Source organism: Macaca fascicularis, chromosome 10, assembly GCF_037993035.2.
Source record: "Macaca fascicularis isolate 582-1 chromosome 10, T2T-MFA8v1.1".
In the NCBI taxonomy this organism is placed as follows: domain Eukaryota; kingdom Metazoa; phylum Chordata; class Mammalia; order Primates; family Cercopithecidae; genus Macaca; species Macaca fascicularis.
In genome coordinates, this window is record NC_088384.1 from 101,481,698 (window position 1) to 101,500,845 (window position 19,148).

Genomic DNA, 19,148 nt, shown 5'->3' on the forward strand with positions numbered 1-19,148 from the left:
ACAGGCATGCACCACCACGCCTGGCTAATTTTTGTGTATTTTGTAGAGATGAAGTTTCTGCTACCATTGCCCAGGCTGGTCTCAAACTTGTGGGCTCAAGTGATCCTCCCAGTGAGTCTCCCAAAATGCTGGGACTACAGGCATTAGCTGCTGTGCCTGGTTCAACGTGTTTGTTTGTTTGTTTGTTTTTTGAGACAGAGTCTCGCTCAGTTGTCCAGGCTGGAGTCCAGGCATCTCAGATCACTGCAACCTCCACTTCCCAGGCTCAAGTTATCTTCCTGCCTCAGGCCTCCAAATAGCTGGGAATACAGGCATAAGCCATCATGCCCAGCTAATTTTTGTATTTTTTTGTAGAGACAAAGTTTTGCCATGTTGCCTAGGCTTGTCTCAAATTCCAGGTCAAGCGATCCACCCACCTCAGCCTCTCAAAATGCTAGGATTACAGGCTTGAGCCACTGCACCCAGCCATGTATTTTCTAATATCCCTTGGACTTCATCTTTGACTTATATTTTATTTCTAAGTATTGGGATTGTTTTTCCGTTATCTTTGTTATTATTTCTATTTAATTCTGTTATGGTCATACAACGTAATTTAAATTCTTCTGAATTTGTTGAAGGTTGTTTTTATGGCCCAGAATATGATGAATCTCTCATTGAATGTTGTACGTGCAGTTGAAAAGATTGTTTATTCTGCTGTTGGTGGGTAAAGTGTCATGAAAATATAATTAGGAGAAATTAATGATAGTGTTAAGGTTTTCTATATCCTTGCTTTTTTTTTTTGGTCTACTTATTTTATTGATTATTGAAAGAGAAGAGTTGAATTCTCTAGGTGCAATATAGATTTTTCTGTTTCTTATTTCAGGTCTACTGGTTTTTCCTTCATATATTTTTGAAGCTTTGTTGTTAGTATGTACACACTTATGACTGTTAAGTCTTCTTGGTGAATTGAACCTTTTATCATTAAATAATACCCCTTTTAATCCCTGGTAATAGTCCTTCTTAAACCTACTTTGTCTGATATTAATATTGTCACTCCAACTTGCTTTGATTCATGTTTGTATGGTGTATCTTATTCCATTCATTTGTTTTAAGGGTTCCAATTCCTCTATACATCCTTTTACTTTTAACCCATATATTTCTTTATATTTAAAGTGGGTCTTGTGGATAACATACTATTGCCTCTTACTTTGTTTCCAATCTGCTGATTTGTCTTTTAATTGGTTGTCTTTTTACTGTTATACTGGATTAAAATCTATCATCTTGTTATTTGTTTTCTATTCTTGCATCTGTGCTTTTTTTCTTTTTTTCTTCCTTGATTTGGATTATGTTTTGAAAAGGAAAACTCCCAATCTCATGGGTGCTGCAAGTAGACAAGATTTATTGCATCTAATTGAAATAGTTTATTATCCATAGCACAACAAACAATGTGAACATCAGCATAGTGGTATTGGTTCCCCTGGTCCTACATTCAACAGGTGATGCAGTCAGCCCAGATGCATGGTATTCACACAGTGGGTTTGCATTGTAGCTGAGGGACCTAGGCCCAGCACTTTTTGTTTTATTTTATTTTATTTTATTTTACTTTATTTTATTTATTTTATTTTATTTTATTTGAGGCAGGGTCTCACTGTGTTGCTCAGGCTGGTCTCGAATTCCTGGGCTCAAGTGATCCTCCTGCCTCAGCCTCTCAAAGTGCTGGGATTACAAGCATGAGCCACCACACCTAGCCCCAGGACATTTTTATAGCAAGCAGTAAGCAAGCCTGCCTTGGTCTGAGAAATGATCTCACCTCTCAAAACTCTAGCTGTACTAACAATCCTGAACAAGTACCCAGGTGATAAAGAGGTCAGGGCCTTGTGATCTTGACATACTCAGCAAGAAATGTTGGACACAAATGGCCCAGGGAGGAAGCGTCCCAACATTAGAAAAAATTATTATATGTACTTGTTTTATGTTCTACAGTCATTTTAAAAAATAAATTTTATTGTATATATTTAAGATATACAACATGATGTTATGGGACACATAGAGATAGTAAAGTGGTTACTATAGTGAAGCAAATAAACATATCCATCATCTCACATAGTTACCTGTTCCAGCATTTTTATGATTCCATTTTCTCTCTATTATTGGCTTGTGACTTACACCTCTCTAAAAAAATTTTTTTAGTGGTTGCTATTGAATTTACTATATCTTTAATTAATCAGTCTATCTTCAAATAAAGTCATACCACTTCTTATATATCATAAGGACCCTTTAACAGCATATTTCCCATTCCTCTGTCTCCTCATTTTAACTGTTGTTATTGTCATACATTTCACTTTTATATATGCTGTAAGGCCGCAATGCATTGCTTTAGTAAAGCAGTTACCTTTTAAAGTGAGTAAAAATGAGAAACAGTCTCTCTTATATTTACCTTTATTCTATCCATTTCCAGAGATCATCATTTCTTTATGTAGATCCAGGTTTCTCTCAGGTATCATATTTCTTCTGCTTACAGAACTTCCACTGCCATTTCTTATACTGCTGGTCCACTGGTAATGAATTTTCTCTGTTTTTGTTTTTGTTTTTTTTAATCTGAAAAAGTATATTTCCTTCATGTTTGAAAGATGTTTTTGCTAGGTATAGAATTCTGGATTGGCAGTTTTTTGTCTTTCAGCATTTTAAAGATATGACTCTATTATCTTCTGGTCATACAATTTCTGATGAGAAGTATTCTGTGTTTCTTATCTTTGTTCCTCTGTAGGGAGTGTGTCTTTTTCCTTTAGATGCCTTCAATATTTTCTCTTTATCTTCGGTTTTCAGCAGTTTGAATATGATACATTAGGTTGTGTTTGCATGTGCTTCTTTGTTGTGTTTGTATATTGGCATTTAATCTTTTCTGGATTCTGTGAGTTTCTTGGTTCTGTGGTTTGATATCTTTCATTATTTTTGGAAAATTATTAGCTATTATATCTACAAATAAATATTATATCTACATATATTTTTTGTCTCTGTTTCTTCTCCTTCTGGGATGTGAATCACTTATATGTTAGCGCTTGGATATTTGTTCTGATTTTTGTTTGTTTGTTTCACTCTTTTCTCTTTCTGCTTCAGTTTGAGTAGTCTCTATTGACCTATCTTCAAGTTCACTGCTTATTTCCTCAGCTATGTCGAGTTTACTGATTGATATGGTTTGGTTATGTCCCCACCCAAATCTCATCTTGAATTGTAGTTCCCATAATCCCCACGTGTCATGGGAGAGACCAGGTGGAGATAATTGAATCATGAGACTGGTCCCCTCATCCTATTCTCATGATAGTGAGTTAGTTCTCACAGAACTGATGGTTTTGTAAGGGGCTTCCCCCTTCCCTGGGCACTTCTCCTTGCTGCCGCCACATGAAGGACACGTTTGCTTCCCCTTCCACCATGATTGTAAGTTTCCTGAGGCCTCTCCAGACCTGTGGAACAGTGAGTCAGTTAAACCTCTTTTCTTTGTAAACTACCGAGTCTCAGGTATGTCTTTATAGCAGTGTGAGAACAGACTAATACAGTAAATTGGTATGGCTAGAATGAGGTGCTGCTGTAAAAATACCCGAAAATGCGGAAGCAGCTTTGGAACTGGGTAACAGATAGAGGTTGGAACAGTGTGGAGGGCTCAAAAGAAATGTGGGAAAATGTAGGACTTCCTAAAGTCTTAGAGGGCTCAGAAGACAGGAGGATGTGATAAAGCTTGGAACTTCCTAGAGACTGTTGAATGGCTTTGACCAAAATGCTAATAGTGATATAGACAATGAAATCTAGGATGAGATGGTCTCAGATGGAAATGAGGAACTAGTTGGGAACTGGAGTAAAGTTCACTCTTGCTATGCAAAGAGACTGGTGGCATTTTGTCCCTGCCCTAGAGATCTGTGGAACTTTGAACTTGAGAGAGATGATTTAGGGTATCTGGCAGAAGAAATTTCTAAATGGCAAAGCATTCGAGAGGAAGCAGAGAATAAACGTTTGGAAAATTTGCAGCCCAGTGATGTGATAGAAAAGGAAAACCCATTTTTTCCGAGGAGAAATTCAAGCCCCTTACAGAAATTTGCCTAAGTAACAATGAGCCAAATGTTAATCACCAAGACAATGGGGGAAAATGTCTCCAGGGCATAACAGAGACCTACACAGCAGCCCTTCCCATCCTAGGCCCAGAGGCCTAGGAGGGAAAAATGGTTTCCTGGGCCAGGTCCAGCACTCCCTTGCTGTATGCTGCCTCGGGACTTGGTGCCCTGCATCCCAGCCACTCCAGCCACGGCAAAACGGGGCCAAGGTACCGCTCAGGCTGTTGCTTCAGAGGGTACAAGCCCCAAGCTTTGGCAGCTTCCATGTGGTATTGGGCCAGCAAGTATGCAGAATGCAAGAATTGAGGTTTGGGAACCTCTGCCTAGATTTCAGAGGTTGTATGGAAATGAGTGGATGTCCAGGTAGAAGTCTGCTGCAGGGGCGGAGCCCTCACGGAGAACTTCTGCTAGGGCAGTGCGGAAGGGAAATGTGGGGTCAAATCTCACATAGAGTCCCCACTGGGGCATTGCCTAGTGGAGTTGTGAGAAGAGGGCCACTGTCCTCCAGACCCCAGAATGGTAGATCCACTGACAGCTTGCACCATGTGTCTGGAAAAATTGCAGACACTCAATGCCAGCCATGAAAGCAGCAGGGAGGAGGCCTCTACCCTGCAAAGCCACAGGGATGGAGCTGCCCAAGGCTGTGGGATCCCACCTCTCGCATCAGTGTGACCTGGATATGAGACCTGTAGTCAAAGGAGATTATTTTGGAGCTTTCAAGTTTAATGACTACCCTATTGGATTTCAGACTTGCATGGGGCCTGTAGCTCCTTTGTTTGGGCCAATTTACCCCATCCAATTTCTTCCATTTAGAATGAGGGTATTTACCCAATGCCTATAACCCCATTATATCTAGGAAGTAATTAACTTGCTTTTGATTTTACAGGCTCTTAGGTGGAAGGGACTTGCCTTGTCTCAGAAGAGACTTTGGACTTGGACTTTTGGGTTAATACTGAAATGAGTTAAGACTTTGAAGGACTGTTGGAAGCGCATAATTGTGTTTTGAATTGTGAGGACATGAGATTTGGGAGGGGCTGGGGCAAAATTAAATGGTTTGACTGTGTCCCCACCCAAATCTCATTTTGAATTGTGGTTCCCATAATCCCCACATGTCGTGGGAGGGACCTGGTGAAGACAGTTGTATCATGGGGGTGGTTTCCCCCATCCTGTTCTTGTGATAGTGAGTTACTTCTCATGAGATCTGATGGTTTTATAAGGGGCTTTCCCCTCGCTGGGCACTTCTTGCTGCCGCCATGTGAAGAAGGATGTGTTTGCTTCCCCTTCTGTCATAATTGTAAATTTCCTGAGGCCTCCCCAGCCCTGTGGAACTGTGAGTTAATTAAACCTCTCTCCTTTATAAATTACCCAGTCTCAGGTGTGTCCTTGTAGTAGCGTGAGAAAGGACTAGTATACTGATATGCCTGTCAACAACTTTCTTCAAATATGTTTTATATATATGTGTTTTTTTTCTTATTTCTAGCATTTCTCTATGTCTCTTTTTTTGTAGTCTTCATATTTCTGCAAAAATTCCCCTTTTGTTCTTTCATATTGTCTACATTTTCCACAAGAGCCTTTCATATTCACATATTACTTATAGTTGTCTTAAGTTCTGTGTCAGATAACTACAGCATCTGCATCTTGCACCTGGTCTTGCTTTCTCTCTCTCTCTCTCTCTCTCTTTCTCTTTCTCTCTTTAACATAGAAACAGGGCCTCACTATATTGCCCAGACTGGTCTTCAGACTCCTGGCCTCAAGCAGTCCATCTGCCTTGGCATCCCAAGGTGCTGGATTATAGGTATGAGCCACCACACTTGGCCTGCTTTGTCCTTGACAGTAGGGTTTTTTTGGTATTTTAAAATTTGTGTGTGTGTGTGTGTTGTAATTTTTTTTTTTTTTTTTTTTTTTTGAGATAAGAGTTTCACTTTTGTCAACTAGACTGGAGTGCAATAGCATGATCTCAGCTCATTGCCGAGCAAAACGTCCTTCTTTACATGGCAGCAGCAAGGAGAAGTGCCCAGCAGAGGGGGAAGCCCCCTATAAAACCATCAGATCTCATGAGAAGTAACCCACTGTCACAGTCAAACTGCAACCTCTGCTTCCCAGGTTCAAGCAATTCTCCTGCCTCAGCCTCCCGGATAGCTGGGATTACAGGCACCTGCCACCACACCCAGCTAATTTTTTGTATTTTCAGTAGAGATGGGGTTTCAACATGTTAGCCAGGCTGGTCTCAAACTCCTGACCTCAGGTGATCCATCTGCCTTGGCCTCCCAAAGTGTTGAGACTACAGGCGTAAGCCACTGCGCCCGGCCTGTGTTGTAATTTTTTATTGAGTTTTGGATGCAGTGTTTAGAATAATAAGGACTGAGTTCATTATTATTTATGCCTGGAAATTGTCATATCTCTTCTTCTCTTAGGCCATTAGTGTGGGGGATTTTTTTTTTTCAGAAGTTGAATTAGGTTTGAGTTTTGTTGTTTCTATGATTACTTCAGTGTCTGTATCTCCTACAAATTCTGTACAGTCATGCTAGCTACACTGGGTCTTTAGTAATTCCATAAACATTTTGACCTGGCATGTTGTCTTACACCCATAATCCCAACACTTTGAGAGGCTGGGACAGGAGGATCACTTGAGGCTAGGAGTTTGAGACTAGCCTGGACAACATAGCAAGACCCCATCTCTACCAAATAATAATAATAATAATAATAATAATAATAAAATTAGCCATGTGTGGTGATGTGCATTTGCAGTCCTAGATACTTGGGAGACTGAACTGGGAGGATACCTTGAGCTCAGGAGTTTAAGGTTATAGTGAGTCATGACTGCACTACTGTGCTTCAGCCTGTGGACAGTGTCAGACTTTGTCTCTGAAAAATAAAAACATAAACAGTAGCTGAACTGTTCTTACCTACTTGCAAGGAGAGCTTGTCTTTCTCTTGCTACACAACTGAGCGAGTGCCTGCATCCCATCTCTTCTTGGAGGCTCCTGTCCTTCTTTAGAATGCAGGTTAATTGGTTGCTCTGCAACCTTAGGTCTCTGATAAGTTTGACAAAAGCTGTGGTTCTGTAAATTACCCAACAATTTTTAAAAACTGTTACTAGTTTGATAATGATGCTCTTCCCAGCTTTCTGTCCTAGGTGGAAGCCGGAGTCTCAAGCCATATACCTTTTCACAGTGCTATTCAAACTTTCGGCCACCCACTCCTAGTCTGCTGCTTGGGTCTTTCTTTTGGGTGACACCCTTCCAGCTTAGCCCCCTGAAATATTTTCAGGTTAGATGTTTTCCCCCTCTCTATTCCTTCTTTATGGCAAATATCTGGCAAAGAGAAGGGACAGAGGTTCCTGGTCTTTCTTCATCTTGGGCTCAAAATAATCCATGGATTCATGTTCTCAAGGATACATCTTGGCCGGGCGCAGTGGCTCATGCCTATAATCCCAGCATTTGGGAGGCTGAGGCGGGCAGATCACTAGAGGCCAGGAGTTCAAGACCAGCCTGGCAACAGGGCAAAAACCCGTCTCTACTAAAAATACAAAAGTTAGCCAGGCATGGTGGTTTGCACTTGTATTTCCAGCTACTCAGGAGGCTGAGGTGGGAGAATTACTTAAACCCAGGAGGCAGAGGTTGCATTGAGCCAAGATCGTGCCACTCCACTCCAACCTGGGCGACTGAGTGAGACTCTTTAAAAAAAAAAAAAAAAAGATACATCTCTGAAAATGGGGACATGACTTTGGGAGTGAGCTAAGTTCTCATCCACTGTACTCCTGACTTGGCCCTCATTTTCTGTGCTAGAAAATTGGATGAAGTATCTACTCTATCCATTAATGAGAAATAAGAATCAAACCAACCCACTGAAATATTTCTTAGAAGATTAAAACTACAACAGGATAAAAGGGGATCAGACTGGGAGTAGTGGTTACAAGCACAGTCTCTGGAGGCAGTCTACCTGGGCTTAAATTCCAGGTCCATCACTTACTAGCTGTAGGGCCTGGGACAAGTTCCTTCACCTCTCTGTATCTCAATTTCTGTATCTGTAAAGTGGAAACAACAAGAGGATTAAAAGGGTTAATTTTTGTAAAGCACTTATAATAGTGACTGGCACATAATAAGCTCTGTGGAAGTGTTAACAATTAGGGCTTACTTCCTATAATTTCAGAAATTTGTGGAAGAGAGCAGTTCCCTCCCTTTCTCAGAGCCCATTACAATCAAAACAGCTAATGATTACTGAGCATTTCCAAAGTGCCTAAGTCCTGTAACTAAGCATTTTATATAAATTATCTCATAAGAGGGAGCGATTAATTATTCCTATTTAATAGGTAAAAGATCAAGGATCAGATAAGTGTTTACCCAGCTGACTAGAGGCATCAATAGTTTTACAACCCAAGAGGGTCTGACTACATTGCCTGTGCTCTTAACCATTGCATTTGTTGCTTCCCACAAACTAGTTTCCATGCTTATAAACTAGTGGGAAAGTTGCATGCTGTAGTTATCTCACAGGGTTGTTTTGAGATCCCAATAATGTTAAAAGGCAGTGCTTTAGATATTTGTACAGAGTGCTGGTCACCTGACAGGGAAACCTGAATGTGTCAATATTTGTTCACACTTCCCTCCCTCTGCACATGCCCTTCTCCCTCTTTTCTGCTTGTTGAACTCATGTCTTCAAGATTCAGCTCAGATATCAGCGTCCAGATTTTATTCTAACAATGGAGGAGTTTAGGCAACACCGTGTGGCGGGGGAGTGGGGGGGCACACCAGACTTGTGTTCTGAAATGACAGCTGAATTGCAATGCAGGGAATGGAGTGTAGCCGGGCCAGAATGAGTACAAGAAAACCAGATAGAAGGCTACTGCATTAGGAGCCCAGGCGGGAGGTGGTGGGGCAAACGGAAGGAATGGTGGACTGGAAAGATATTTAGGAAAGAATCGACAGGAAATGGAGGTGTATTTTAATATGGGCAGCGAGGGAGAGGGAGGTGGCAATGATGGCTCCTAGTTCCTGGCTTGCTCGTGGACGTTTGTCGAATGAATGATCCAGTGACCCCAAAGTAGAAGTATCTCAGAGAGATCTCCCCACTCCCCTCCCCGCACCCGTCACCACGCTGCTTTCGGAGCTCTGACCGTAAGGGGGTGGATGGAAGGGAGGAGAAAAGGAATGGCCAGGGAGTCTTGGTCCAGGAGCTGCTAGACTGGACACTTCTAGCACTGGTCTGAGCCAGGAGACGCTGCGAAAAGAGGGCAAACGTTTCTCCTCTCGCGGTTGCCGCCTGGCCCCTCCAACCCGCCTGGCCCCTCCAACCCGCCTGGCCAGCAGTGCAGCGCCCCTCTTAGCACCGTGGAGGTGCTGGCTCCTTGCCGGCGTCGGGGGGCGCGGCACAACGGCCCACCCCCCCAGCCCTGACCCGCCCGGCCGGCCCGGCGCCCACCCCGCCCTGTGTACTGGTAGGTTGGGCGGCGGCTCTGTCTAGTCCCAGAGCCAGGAATCAGGGGCAGCCGGGCGAGTCCCAGGGCAGGGGTCCTCCGCCGCCTTGCACCTGCCCTGCTGGGCGGCACCGGGTCAGTGCCCTGACACCTCCTGCGGGTCCCCACTCTCTCTTTCCCATCGTGCGTCCTCTGGAGAAGTGCGCGCGTGTAAGTGTGGCAAGTGTGGCCAAGGGTACCGGAGGCAGGATTAGGGCGCGTAGTCGTTGCGTGGGCGCTGCCCAGAAGGCGCAGAGCATGAAGTGTGCGTGGGCACAGCCGGCGCGGGTGCCCGCCGCGGGTCTGCGCGGGGCGGGGGCGCAGCAAGTGCATCTGAGCGAGCGGAGACCAGCGCACCGGCGTCGGCGGCGAGGGTGGTGCAGAGAAGCCCGGCTGGGCGGAGGGCGGAAGGATGCGTGCGGGTAACTTTTTGACTGCCTTGGAAGTACCAGTAGTCGCGCTCGCAGGGGCTGCCTCCGGCCGCGGGGCGAGCTGCGAGCGAGTGCGCCCGCCGCCGCCCCTCCCCCACTTCCGCCTCCCGCCTCTTCCTCGTTCCCGGCTCCCAGGGCCCGTCGGTCCCCCGGGAGCCCTGGAGGCGCAGCCCCACCCCGGCCGGCGCGGCTCGCTCCCACGCCCCCGCCGCCGCCTCGCTGGAGCGGACGGACTGAGTCAGCGGGGGCGCCAGCGCTGCAGGTAGGGGCTCCAGCGGCGGTGGGCGCAGGTGCCGCGGGGGACCGCGGAGGGGACCGGAGCACGAGGGGAACGGCCTAGGGGGAGCGCCCTCCCCCCGTCCTCCGCCGACGCCGCGTGTCCCTTTTTAGGGAATTTTTTCCCTCTTGCTGGCTCCAGTGCGGGTGGGGCTGAGACCGAGAGGGAGTTCTCCATTTCGCTGGCTCCTGCTCTGCCCCTGGCAGCCTCCTGCCCCCAAATCTCTTCACCCCCTCTCCAGTACGTATAGGTCGCGTAAACAACTCCCTTTCTCCAGCTCTGGGCTCCGCGACCCCCCGGGGGCAGCTCCTTCAGTCTCGTGAGATCGGTGGGGTTAGGGGGAGGGGAAAAAAGAGGGGGTGTCCCGGAGCCCCTTGGCCCGCGTCAGCTCCCCCACCTCGACCTCTCCCTCCCTCTCCCCGCCGCTGGAGCACGAGCTCCAGGGGCCCTGGGTATTTTTAGCGTTGTGACCTGGGCGGCAGCTCTAAGAGCCTTTCCCAGGAATCGGCGTCAGCGCCTCGCTCCTCCGCCGCCAGCCCGCGGCCGCACGGTGTCCCCACACTTCCGTGGCCTTGCCTTGCCCACTCGGGGTTGGGTCCCTCTTCACCTCCGCGGCGCCCGTGGAGCTGGCCAGGGTCTGGGATACGCTGGGTGCAGATGAGATGGGGAAGGCAGTCTGCGGAGGATGACGTCTGATCCTCAAGCTAGAAATTCCCCTGCCTCTGGTGATGGGCTCAGAGCAGAACGCCGGGAAGGAGATGAGTGAATGCACCGGCCTGGGCTGGCCCATAGCCCCAGTGCTCTGGCCGGCTCTCGGCTTCTCAGCCCTAGGGGTCAGGAGGCCTGCTCTGAACTAGACCCAGAACCCACCTTTCCAATTGCTCCTCACTGACTAATGGGGAGATAAGTCAGTGAGATGTGTCCGAGGAGGGGGACGGATAAAGAGCTGTTGGAGTTCAAAGAAAAGATGGTCGTCTCCTAAATATATTGCTCACCTTCACAAGCAGGGTCTTATATTTGAGGCAGGTAGGTCGATTATGCCATTTTCATATGGGGAGACTAAGACCAGAAAGGTGATTTCCTTAGGGGCAGAGCCTAGTCTGGAAGTCAGGTCTGTGTCTTCAGAGCAAGGGTTTGGGGTGGATGGCACACGCGTGTGTACGTGTGTTTGTGTGTGGAAAGGGAGGGGCGTGGGAGGGGTTGCTTCAGCCTTTGTCTGGGTTTTGAAGGATGGAAAGGGGTGAGCTGCAGCACTGGAGGAAGGGAACCCTCCATCCTAAAATCGCTGTCTCTATCCTATCCTGTCCCTGGCCTTCTGAGGCAAGCAGGGCCTATTAAGGGGAAAAAGTACCTCCTGGATTTGTGCTGAACCAATCCCTCCAACCCTTCTCAGGAGGACATGATACGGAGAGTTGGGCATTGGCCGTGTTCCCTGAATACAGAGTATCTCTCTTGCAGTGCCTGGAACTGGCATCCCCTTTGTGGAGCTAGGGCAAGCCCCGCCTCTGCATGAGACTTGGTCTGTGGGACACACTTGGTTTCAGGGAAGGGGAAAGAGGTCGCCAAGGGCAGAGGTGTCCAGGCTGGAGCCAGGGGCCCCACTGCTGGGACGCTGGTGCAGTGGGGCTCCCCAAGCCCAGGTCCCCCTTGTCTTGTCTTTCGACTTTGCAGCTGTACTTGTTTTGCTCCTCTACCCCTAGGAGCTGACATGGACCCAAATCCTCGGGCCGCCCTGGAGCGCCAGCAGCTCCGCCTTCGGGAGCGGCAGAAATTCTTCGAGGACATTTTACAGCCAGAGACAGAGTTTGTCTTTCCTCTGTCCCACCTGCATCTCGAGTCACAGAGACGTAAGTCCCAAGTCCTGAGAAGAGGGACTGGGGTAGGGTACAGAGGATGTCCTGTGGGTCCTGAATCTTGTGGGACTCTCTCCCCTCTAGTTTTCTTGGCCCTCTATGCTTCTAACTTGGGACCTGACATGTAACTATCACTGTCCTGGTGTGCAGCTTGGGTCCTCCTGACTTGCCCACTTCTTGATCCACAGCCCCCATAGGTAGTATCTCATCCATGGAAGTGAATGTGGACACACTGGAGCAAGTAGAACTTATTGACCTTGGGGATCCGGATGGAGCAGATGTGTTCTTGCCTTGTGAAGATCCTCCACCAACCCCCCAGTCGTCTGGTATGCCCCTCTGCTTTGGGGACTTCAGTGCTAGTCAGCCAGAGCCGAATGTCAGGCTCTGAAATGAGGCTGCAAGGCTGGGCTGGGGAAGTATACAAGTAAGGGCTGGAAGTGGCTGTTTCCACCAATGAGACAGCTGCCTGTTCTGATTTTAGGGAAGTTGACCCTGAGGGGGAACTGGGTTACACATCTCCAATCCAAAATTCTGGGAACTGTCTATCTCTTCTTTAATTTTACATTTGTTAAGTTAATATAATTAGTCACTATAATTAAAATAATGTAAAAATGTAATTAAGTAGGTTCCAATACTGTACTAAAGTACTTTACATATATTATCTCAGTCCTTACAATGTCCTGTCAGGGTAGGTGATATAATCCCTATTTTATAAGCAGGAAATTAGGCTCAGAGAAGTACATTGTAGCCAGAAGGTAGATAAACTGGAATTCATGTCTGTCCTCCTCCAAAGCCCATATGCTTAACTTGTAAGACAGATATTCTTTTAATTAAAACTGCTACTATTTATTGATGGCTTACTATGCCAGATATTTTATAAGCATTCTTAGATTTTATTCCCAAAACCCTTTGGGGATGTAGGTCTCCCTTTTATTTTGCAGAAGAGGAGCAGAGTCCTGGAAAGGGAAAGTGACTTGCTCAAAGCCACTCAGCAGCAATAAGTGATGTAGGTGGAACTTGGACTCTTGCCATTGATTGACCTGACTCTAGAACCCAGACATGGTGTAATGAAGTAGAAGGAGCTGGCAGTTAGGAGATGGTGATCTTAATCCTGGCTCTTTGCTGGACTGGCAAAGTCACTTTGGAAAAGTCTCTGCCCCCCTGTGGGCTTTAGTTACTCCTGGCCAGATAATCTTTAAGAGTTCTCTGAAGGCCTGTTTGTGGCCTGACCAGCTTTTCTGTCTGGGCAGGGGTGGACAACCATTTGGAGGAGCTGAGCCTGCCGGTGCCTACATCAGACAGGACCACATCTAGGACCTCCTCCTCCTCCTCCGACTCCTCCACCAACCTGCATAGCCCAAATCCAAGTGATGATGGAGCAGACACGCCCTTGGCACAGTCGGATGAAGAGGAGGAAAGGGGTGATGGAGGGGCAGAGCCTGGAGCCTGCAGCTAGCAGTGGGCCCCCTGCCTACAGACTGACCACGCTGGCTATTCTCCACATGAGACCGTAGGCCCAGCCGGAGCCTTTCGGGAGAAGACCAGACTCTTTACTTGCAGTAGGCACCAGAGGTGGGAAGGATGGTGGGATTGTGTACCTTTCTAAGAATTAACCCTCTCCTGCTTTACTGCTAATATTTTCCTGCTGCAACCCTCCCACCAGTTTTTGGCTTACTCCTGAGATAAGATTTGCAAATGAGGAGAGAGAAGATGAGGTTGGACAAGATGCCACTGCTTTTCTTAGCACTCTTCCCTCCCCCAAACCATTCTGTAGTCTTCTAATAGAGTCTCTCAAACAAGTGTCTCTAGATGGATGTGAACTCCTTAATTCATCAAATGAGGTGGTACTCAAGCCATGCTGCCTCCTTATATCCTTTTTGGAACAGAGCACGGTATAAATAATAAACTAATAATAATATGCCAACCATTCCACTTCATTTTTCACATTGCAAAGATATCAAACCCACTATATGTCTTTAGCTCTCTAACCGATCCCATATTCCTATCACTCATTCATTCTATTTATTCAAGAAATATTTATTGAACACCCACGCTAGGCATCTGGCATACAGTTTTGAGCAAGACAGGCTGTACTGTATACCTGCCTTCATAGAGTTTACTGTTTATGGAGGAGAAAATCAAGTAAATACTAGAATTCACAGTGTAATAAACAGCATGAGAAGGAACTACTCTGGTACCAGAAAATAGGGGCATCTTAACCTAGTTTGTATGGTCACTGAAGAGCTGTTTTTAGCTGAAGGACGATTGGGAGTTAGCCAGACACGGCCCATAAGCCAGGCAGAATGAGCAACTTGTGAAGACGTTAAATGGAGAGAGCATATCCTTGAGGAGCTAAAAAACATTGCGTTTGGCTGAATTGTTGGATTTGAGGAAATGAAGGGAGAGGTAAGACTGACAAAGGTCAGGTTGTAAAATCCGTTGAAGCCTGGATCAGGTTTCAGTTTGACAGCTAGTAAAAGATCATGACTTAAGATATAAAGTTATTTCCTCATATAGAAGTAAGAAGTACAGGGCTACATGAAAGCTCCATCGTTACTCAGCACTGGGCTCCTTTTTTGCTGTTTTGCACATGGCTTGCATTCTTAGTGATACCTCATGTCTAAGGTGGCTGTCAAAGCCCCAGCCATTAAGACCTTGAGACTGGCAGAAAGCAGGAGAGGAAATGGGGGATGGGCAAAGAGGACACAGCCAGTCTATTCCCATTTAGGAATAAATTTTTGGAAGTTCTTTTTTTTCCCCAAGATGGAGTCTCGCTCTGTCACCCAGGCTGGAGTGCAATGGCACGATCTCGGCACACTGCAACCTCTGCCTCCCAGGTTCAAGCAATTCTCATGTCTCAGCCTCCTGAATAGCTGGGACTACAGGCGCACAACACCACGCCAGGCTAATTTTTGTATTTTTTAGTAGAGATGGGATTTTACCATATTGGTCAAGCTAGTCTTGAACTCCTGACCTCAGGTGATCCACCTACCATGGCCTCCCAAAGTGCTGGAATTACAGGCGTGAGCCACTGCACCTGGCCAACCATCCTATAGTCTTCCAGAAGAGTCTCTCAAATTAGTGTCTCTAGATAGACGTGAACTCCTTGGCATGTCAAGTGAGGGGGTACTCCAGCCATTCTGGCTCCTTACATTCTTTTTGGAACAGAGGGCTAGTCACCCAGATGGGGAGTTTCAGAAAGGACCAGGTTTGAGAAGAAGGCCATAAATTTGGTTTAGGACATGTTGAGTTTGAGATATATTTCAGACATCCAAAAGGATATGTTGAGTAGGCCCTTGCACCCATGTGTGTGGAATTTAGATAAGAGGATTGAGCTGGAAAAAGAAAACGATCAGTTCTCAGTGTATAGGTGGTAAGTGAAGCCATGGGTGCGAATGAGGGAGAGCATGCCCAGGGAGAGAATGCTGAATGAAAGGAGAGGTTATAGGACCCAGTCTTAAGGAACACCAAATCATTTCTCACATTAAAAAAAAAAAAAAGTCTACCTCCCTTCATACACTGAACATCACCCATGGGATCAGTGACCTTCAGCCAAAATCCTAAAGCTTTTTGTGCCACCCAAGCCTGAGTGACAAGGCTGCAGTCTTCCTATTGTCCCATCCTGCTCTCACCCCTGCAGGAGACCAGTGTAAGCATCTGTTCCTAAGTGTTTTTCCTAACACTAGTGAGAAACTTGTGGGAACTCCAGGGAAGTAGGAGTGTCCACCAGCCATTCCCTGTCTCCAGGAAGCTTGTGGAGTGAATACCTTCTGTGCAAAAGCCTCTAGGTCCAAGTTAAGATCATCCACTGAGCTGGGCCAGGGCCCAGTCCTCTATTAACTTTTGGGGTTTTTCTGGGTTGCTTATGACCTTGCTGCACACAGAAGACATAATCTGTGTCCTCTTGTGGCTTCTCTCCTTCCTTTAGAGTAGCAAGGTTCTACCTCCTGTCTGACTGTGGCTGAGCCATCTCTTGGGCTGCGGCCCACGATCCCAATAGCTTTGCCGTGCAGGGCTTCCCAACTCCCAGGATCACCCCCCTTCCTTCCATGGCAAATGATGAGAAGCTAGACTGGCTTGGTTGCCATCAACATGTCAATAAATCTCTTAGTAGCCCAGGCCCATAATGCGAAGATTGTGGGGAGCCTGCCTTGGGAGAGAGATTTACAGCCCTCTAGAGAAGTAGAATTGTTTGTGAGCCTATGGGGAGCCTTCAGTTTGGCTGCTATGAGCCCCAGCCCCGCCTGGAAAAGTCTAGTGTCAGCTGAGACCCCAGGACTACTTCCTAGTTGGGACAATAACCTTTTCTCCTGCCAAACCACAGGGGCTTGGCTGGCCTTCAGAACCATCATCTCCAGCTGACTGTTTTTTGTTTCTTTGGTTTTTTAAAAAAACTTATGGGGGTTTCAAACATACAACAAATATGGAAAGAAAAATATCCCGTGTTCTCATCATACAGCTTTAAAAGTAATCAAAATAGTACCAAGATTATATCATCTATCCACCACATATTTTTAGAGGAAAGACATTTAGGATAACTCTTGAAAGAAAAAGTAGATTATAAAACACCATATTCAATATGGTCACTTCTTAAAAAAATGATAATCTTCAGATTCACCATTTGATTATAGTGTTACATTAAAGTTAAACCATGGTTTATGCCAGCCCAGAGCCTAGCTGTCTGGTTTTTGAGGCCACACAGTGCCTTTGGAGATGGGAGGATGATCTGGAGCCAACTCTAAGTCAAGGAGCCCAGCTTTCAGTCTCCAAGCCACAGCGTGGCTTCTGATACTTGCACAGACTTGTCATAGGGTGGACATCCTGACACACTTCGGAAAGGAGGAGCTCAGAAAAAGTTTCCCTAGAAGGCTCACATAGTAGCAACCCCAGGAGTGCACAGAACTTGACACTGAACAGCATAGCAGATTAGAGAAAATACAGAACTGTGCTATGATGTTATCTTGTTTGTTCATTCATTCACACATTACTGAGCACCTACTATGTGATAGTCACCTTGCTTAGGCAACAGAAATACTAAGGTGACCATGAGCTCTTCCAGGAGCAGACATAGCCACAGATAATGGAAACAATGTGATGAGGGATGTAGCAGAAATACACAAAGCCTGTAGACCACTAGAGGAGGAGAAGGTAAGTCTTCACTAGAGGTAGCTGGGTCCTGAATGATGGAGACAGGCAATTTCAAAAGGAAAACACAGAAGTACAAAATAGTCATAATGATGGCAGCTACCTTTTAAAAATTATTATTTTGAGGTTTGACAGTGTAGACTCTAGTCCTAGCTCCATCACTCATTGTGATCTTTATTATCTTAGTTTCTGTACTTCTTACCTACTTCTTAATAATAACACTCAAGCAACCCTATCACCTAGGCACTATTATCTACATTTACATATTAGTGCCTAGGTGATAGGGTTGAGTGTTACTATCAAGCACTTGCTACATTCCATATCCTACATGTACATAATTTCCCATCTTAACAACAACCTTGAAAGTAGGTTTCTTCATTATACAAATGAAGAAAAGTGACACTTGGGTTGATCATGCTCACATGGATTAAAGGCTGGCATAGGGATTTGGACTCCTGTCTTTCTGACATCTAAGTCCATGGCCTTCCTAATATTTCATGTCTAATGGGGCAAGAACACTGAATGTAGGTAGAATGAAGACATAATGAGATAAAGACATCTTTCTGACATTTCCTTTTTGGAAATGTCTGGTTGGTTGGGGCATATCTTGGCAGACCTACCTGACACCAAATTTGGCTCTTTCTAGAAGTGTGGCCATGAGTTTTACCAAGACACTGTTCATGAAATCCTTCATGAATGTGTTTCCCACAGGGCAGATGGAAAAACTAAAGCATGAATTTAACTTTGGAACTCCTAAATCTCAATAAAAAGACATGCCCATAAACAAAGGGGTGAGGGCACAGAAGACTTTAACAGACCTTTCACAAAAATTAAAATTAAAATTAAATTAAAAATAAATGGCCAATAAGCACATGAACAGATGCTTAACATTTTTAGTTACCAGGGAAATGCAAATGAAAACCACAATGAGCAGTCACTACATACATACCCAAGTGGTCAAAACTAAAAAGTACAAAAAGTTAGAAACTTCAAATGCCGACCAGGATGTGGAGCAATGGGAACCCATAGTTTATGGAAACATAAAATGATACATTTTGGAGAAAGGTCTGACAGTTTCTTATAAAATTAAACATACACCTGCTCTTTGACCCAGCAATTCCACTCTTAAATACCTGGCCAAAGGATATGAGAAATATATGTCTACAAAGGAACTTGCACAGACAGCAGCCTTGTTCATAATAACCAAAAACTTTAAAGCTGCCCATCAACAGTTGAATGGATAAATTCATAATACTACATAGTAATAAAAAGAATTGTGGATACATGCAAGAACATGGATGATTCTCAAAAACATTCTTCCCATGAGAAAAAAAAAAGCCTTACACAGTATACATACTATATGATTTCCTTTATATTTAGTTCTGGAACAGATTGTGGGAAAAAATTAGAATAGTAGTTGCCTCTGGAAGGTGGTAGAGGAGCAGGGATTGACTAGGAAAGGGTATTGGCCAATTCTCTGGGGTTTTAGGAATGTTTGGTATCATGACAGGAGTTCAGGTTACATAGGTGTGTGCATTTGTCAAAACTCAGTCAATGTGTACTTTGGATTTCTGCATTTCACCGTATGTGAATTTTACATCAAAAGAAAAATACAATCAAATACTGAACTCTAATTATATGCATGCTGAACTACTTAAAGGAAAGTTTACTAATGTCTGCACAAGATGGGATGATGGATGTATAGACAAATATGTGGTAAAGTACAAGTATAGTAAAATGTGAATAGTAGAATCTAGGTGGTGGAAAACAGGGGCTCATTCTTTCCATTTTGTTTGAACATTTTCGTAATAAAAGAACCACTTATTTGGGGGGTTTGCAGCAAATGGAGACACTAGAAGCTAAGAGGGGCAGGAAGTTCCTCTTACTTTGGGAAATGCAAATTAAAAC

The 19,148-nt window shown here is 45.3% G+C and overlaps 1 protein-coding gene and 1 long non-coding RNA gene across 7 annotated transcripts; one reads left to right on the plus strand and one right to left on the minus strand.

The window, feature by feature from the left end:
• Window positions 1-8,756: 8,756 nt before the first annotated feature.
• LOC135965660 (uncharacterized) lies at window positions 8,757-10,040 on the minus strand. The gene is made up of 2 exons (XR_010578700.2): window positions 9,735-10,040; window positions 8,757-9,299 (listed from the first exon to the last, which is right to left on the minus strand). It is a non-coding gene; the product is annotated as an uncharacterized lncRNA (long non-coding RNA).
• Window positions 9,547-14,019, plus strand: DBNDD2 (dysbindin domain containing 2). 6 transcript variants are annotated; one of them, XM_005569139.4, is made up of 4 exons: window positions 9,547-9,705; window positions 11,943-12,089; window positions 12,284-12,421; window positions 13,346-14,019. In XM_005569139.4, exons 2-4 carry the CDS (start codon window positions 11,951-11,953, stop codon window positions 13,549-13,551), a joined length of 483 nt encoding a protein of 160 aa, XP_005569196.1. In that variant the 5' UTR covers window positions 9,547-9,705; window positions 11,943-11,950; the 3' UTR covers window positions 13,552-14,019. The 6 variants fall into 6 exon arrangements, 5 of the variants coding, with proteins under 5 accessions (XP_005569196.1, XP_045218961.1, XP_045218960.1 ...); XM_045363026.2 differs by having other exon boundaries at window positions 9,547-9,630; XR_012419438.1 differs by lacking the exon at window positions 9,547-9,705 and adding an exon at window positions 9,832-10,227.
• Window positions 14,020-19,148: the final 5,129 nt, after the last annotated feature.

What these genes read in the sequence shown, in the direction of transcription:
- DBNDD2 (XM_045363025.2), top strand. An exon ending in GCATCTCGAGTCACAGAGAC is followed by an intron (nt 12,090 to 12,283) that starts GTAAGTCCCAAG and finishes CTTGATCCACAG; the next exon opens with CCCCCATAGGTAGTATCTCA. An exon ending in ACCAACCCCCCAGTCGTCTG is followed by an intron (nt 12,422 to 13,345) that starts GTATGCCCCTCT and finishes CTGTCTGGGCAG; the next exon opens with GGGTGGACAACCATTTGGAG.